Genomic DNA, 4,483 nt, shown 5'->3' on the forward strand with positions numbered 1-4,483 from the left:
TTACCTTTTCTAGAGTTCTTTGGTCCTTTATGCAGATCAACATTATCATCTTTCTTGTTGCTTGATGAGCTTCCTCTAATAATCCTTGGCCCGTGTTCAACTAACCATAAAATCCCTTTGCTTTTGTTCATCTAATGACCTGTGTTTTATGATAATTTTTCCAATGTGTTTTCACTACATACAAAAGTACTTTCTTGTAGTACTTAAAGATGCTGGTACAGTGTCTTCAGAACTGCAGTTTCCAATGAGAAGTCGCCAGCCCTCCTCTGTCTGTCATGCCTCTGTTCTGCCTGTCTCCTTAAGCTTTTCCTCTTTATCACTTCTACTTCTTTCTTCAGTCTGGCAATCGTAGTTTCTCTGGTCATCATTGTAATTTTCCAGGCAGGACTTCTCCTGGGACTACTTTAAAGGTGAATCCAATACTAAGATTTTACCTTTCTAAAGATTCTGATCCATGTATTATGTTACCCTTCTACTTTATTGGGTTAGAAGCTTAACTATCTTCAGCCTTATATGAGCCCTGAGGGTTATGTGATCACTGATTCCACATCTTATTTCCTCACCTTTTCTTACATGTGTATAAATGACTAACCAGTCAGGTATTCTGAGGTATCTCTCTGCATATTCCTAAAGTGCAAGTCTGGAAAGAATGCCTCTCTTTGGCTCTTTGCCTCAAAAGTTCTAGTTGTCTTGTATTTTCCAGTCTCAGTCTCCTCAGCCCAGGTTAAGCTTGGATTAGTCTTCTAGCACAGAGTCCTCAACAGCCGAGGGTACAAACTATATGAATCACCAGTTTATAGTTCATCCCTTTCCTTTTATTAATCTCATAAAATAATTTTTATAGTATATTTATTCCTGTTTTCTACTCTTAAATTAGAAACACAATTTCTATAAAAATAATCAAATCTCTTACTGGAAAAATGGAAATCTTCCAGTCTTTCTGTTTCTTCTAGATTATGTAAGACATATTTTTGAACCTTCTGAGCATAAAGCACACATGGATATTTTATTTTCATGTCTGTGTTCCTTAGACTACATCGCCTGTTCACCTATTCAATCCCACTTAGGATATTCCAATTACCAGGGACCTGCCCTGTGGCCCTGACTAAATTCAGCAGCAGCATCTTGCCTCATTCTTCCTCCAGTGTTTGATAAGTATTAGAATCTGACAGATGTTAATGAGATTCCTGCTCACCTTGTCTATAACTACTCCATAGGACACTTTGCTGCAGAAGACATAGCCTCTAGGGTTGGGAGCTTGAACAAGAACATGGAGTCTCTCCATGCTCGAGCCACTAGGCGGCAGAATGCCCTGGAGGCCAATGTCCAGCTCCAGCAGTACCTGGCAGATCTGCATGAAGCAGAATCCTGGATTAAAGAGAAAGAACCCATCGTAGACAACACAAACTACGGAGCTGATGAGGAAGCCTCTGGGGTAAATGGGGTGGACAATGAACAGGGAATCCAAATTGTTCATCTGGAGCTTGTTTAGATTAAGTTTCTGCCGGATTATCTTGGGTTTCAAGAGTGCTCCCTTTGGGCCTCTACCTGCTGGGACAATGATCCTAAAATAGGTTTCTCTAATCTCAGAGAAATCCTTTGTCCCAAAATGCAAAGCATGTGACAAAGATCCATACCTATCTTGATCGCATTCTGAATTTCTCAGAGTAACTTTGGGCTTTCATAGGACAACCATAGTTTTAAGATAGACATCTTAATTCTTTTATTGAAGTAAAGTCATACAGAAACATCTGAGCGTGAAGAACCTTAGAGATCATAATTACCTTCACATATGCTTATGTTCACCACTTAGTTTTGTTCAGTGTCCTGTGGGGGAGCCTGCATAGTACTCATAACCCTTGGAAATAGTTGGAATGTGCATTTAAAGTTTGGCTGATGTGAATCTACACAGCACCGTTGGTATCCCTAATATGGCTCACAGCTATGCTACGCTTCAGTCAAAACTTGTCTAATTTTTAGGTAATTTTGATTTGAATAAACATGCTGAAATTATTATTCATTTGCCAAGCATAATTTTCTTGAGTCTTGCAAATGTCAGATTATAATAACTTTTTAATACATTAAAAGTGGCTCTTACAAGGACTTAAAGCAATCACATGACCAAGTGATAGCACTAGCTGAAGCATCCCAATGGTGCATTTGGTGTTTCTCTGATATTTTCTCTGTTGATCTTTTCATCAATAAATCCAGGCCCTTCTCAAGAAGCATGAGGCCTTCCTGGTGGATCTAGATGCATTTGGGAATAGCATGAACACTCTACGAGATCAGGCCGAAGCCTGCCAGGTAAGAAGAGCTGGAAGATGGCAGTGCTCACATTCCTTGTCACAGAAGCAAAAGATTTATGTTGCTCACTGATTTTTTAATTTCCATCAACCAGAAAACAATTACGAAGAAAATACTAGTTCTGTAATCATTTTAGGAAAGAATTTTGACCTCTTTTGAAATGTTCAGTAAATATTATGTACTCATTAATGTCTGTTTTGGTTTTCTCATTTGTTCTTTTTTTTTCCATTTTCCTATACCCTCCCTCTTTTTTCCCTTTATCTACATCTCTTTTTATCATCTTCTGAATTCTCTTGCTTTATTACCTAGCTTTGATTTCAATATCAAGATTTATTAAATATATAGGTTCAGGTATTGATACATACAATCATGTCAGAAAATTGTTTGTTTAGAATCTAGGATATAAACAATAAGTATTTATAATGCATGCATAAACAGAAAATGGAACCCAGAGAAGAGCCTTCTGTTCTCCTGAAATATGAGTGCCAGAAAACAGAAATAGGTTTTTTGGTCAAGATATAAGATAGAGCTTTTGTAGTCCATAGACCATGAGAATACTTGTTCTGAGACACAAAATCATCAAGTACATTTGAGAGATCAGAAACTCAGTTGGCTGAGATTGTTTGAATGGCTAAACAAAGGATAAAAGGGAGTGGTGAAGTGGGATCGATTTGGAATCAAGTAAACAACACAACAGGTTCCTGTATCAGGGGCATGCTTCTTATATTTAAGGAATTCTTTATGATGAGAGATTGAGAGTTCACACACTCAGGGTAGAGAAAAGACACAGATTGAGCATGGCAAGTCAAAATATGCTCATAGTGTTCCTGCTTCCCCTCTACTGGGCTGTGCCCTGTGAGTGCCTGGTCATAGACAGACAAAGTGATCCATCGTATGTTATGAGGAAATGCAGCAGGTGAGGAACGTTAATCCAGACGATCTGTAGGGGCATTTCAGTTTTAACACTAAGCTGAAGGGGATATTTTCAGGAGATACAATACTTGTAAAATCAAAACAGAAAACTGTATCCCGGAGAACAGATGGATTGCTAAAAAGAAGCAGAAGGCATTTGAAAAATATTTTTGTTCTCAATTTTGTTCAAGTTCGATGGCTTTTCCTGAGCTATAGGTTGTCAATCTGGAAAGTAGAAAGTTCTCAGTCCCTTGGCAAAATGAAATAAAGGCCAAACAGGTGACAAAAACTGTTTGTAGAGGCCCAGAGAAGAAAGGGAAAGTTATGTCAGAGCCAAGGTCTTTCCTGTCCTCAGTTTTCTGAAATATTGATGTGTGTATTCTTGGGAAGACATTACCCCTCCCACTTTAAGAACAGTAGCTTTGAACATTTAATGCTCCTGACAGAATGCTTATTTACTTGCTGACTGTGCCCTTAGCTTCCAGTCTGCCAGTTCTCTGGTAGGCATTCAGTGGTGCAGCATTTCTGAAGAGCACCACTAATATTTGGCATAGGAGCTGCTATCCAGGGCTTTCCTCTCCCATGTGGCTCCAGGAACTGCCTACCACTGGGAAACCATATAGGGAGAGTTGTCTGATGGACATCTGCATCCCAGTTTGTTTGTTTTTCCGTAGCAACAGCAGGCTGCACCAGTGGATGAGGCTGCTCAAGAAGTTAAGGTTATAGTTGTAGCTGACTTCCAAGCCAGCAACCCCAGAGAAGTCACCGTGAAGAAGAATGATGTCTTAACTCTGCTCAGTTCCATCAACGAGGTGACTTTCCCTTTAATTTTCTTCCCACCAACGACATGGTTTTTCCACAGCTATCTCTCCTGACCCTACCAGACATGCACCTTCACCACTCAGCATTTTAATTATTTATCCCTTAAATAATTTATTAAGTAATATCTTTTCTTAAAATACTGTGTAAGAGCAGACAGCTAAACACACAAATAGATGATACTGGTAAGTTATCTATAGATATAGATAACTTTTAGGGTTTTGAGAGTTCTAGTTTTAAATTCACCATTAAGAAAATAATCAAAACAGTTAAGGAATTAGCCTGAAGATATATATGGTGGGAACAATAAAGCATGTGATGTATTCACAGAACTAGTTTGTCCTTTTCTTTCTATATCTGTTCTTTCCCCCATCTGTTCCAGTATTCCACTTAAAAAAAAAAAAAAGAACAATAATGCTCAGGGTTTGAAGTATTCTGATAAAAGATG

General features: G+C 38.5%; 1 protein-coding gene across 1 annotated transcript in view; it reads left to right on the forward strand.

Annotated features, from left to right (window-relative positions):
- Positions 1–4,483, forward strand: part of Spta1 (spectrin alpha, erythrocytic 1) — an 86,433-nt gene that overhangs the window by 30,685 nt on the left and 51,265 nt on the right. The window contains exons 19-21 of the mRNA XM_008840868.1: positions 1,218–1,435; positions 2,212–2,304; positions 3,891–4,028. Coding sequence (XP_008839090.1) covers positions 1,218–1,435; positions 2,212–2,304; positions 3,891–4,028 — 449 coding nt within the window. The remainder of the gene's footprint in view (positions 1–1,217; positions 1,436–2,211; positions 2,305–3,890; positions 4,029–4,483) is intronic.

The sequence above is a fragment of the Nannospalax galili genome, unplaced genomic scaffold, assembly GCF_000622305.1.
Source record: "Nannospalax galili isolate Female #2095 unplaced genomic scaffold, S.galili_v1.0 scaffold579, whole genome shotgun sequence".
Classification (NCBI taxonomy): Eukaryota; Metazoa; Chordata; class Mammalia; order Rodentia; family Spalacidae; genus Nannospalax; species Nannospalax galili.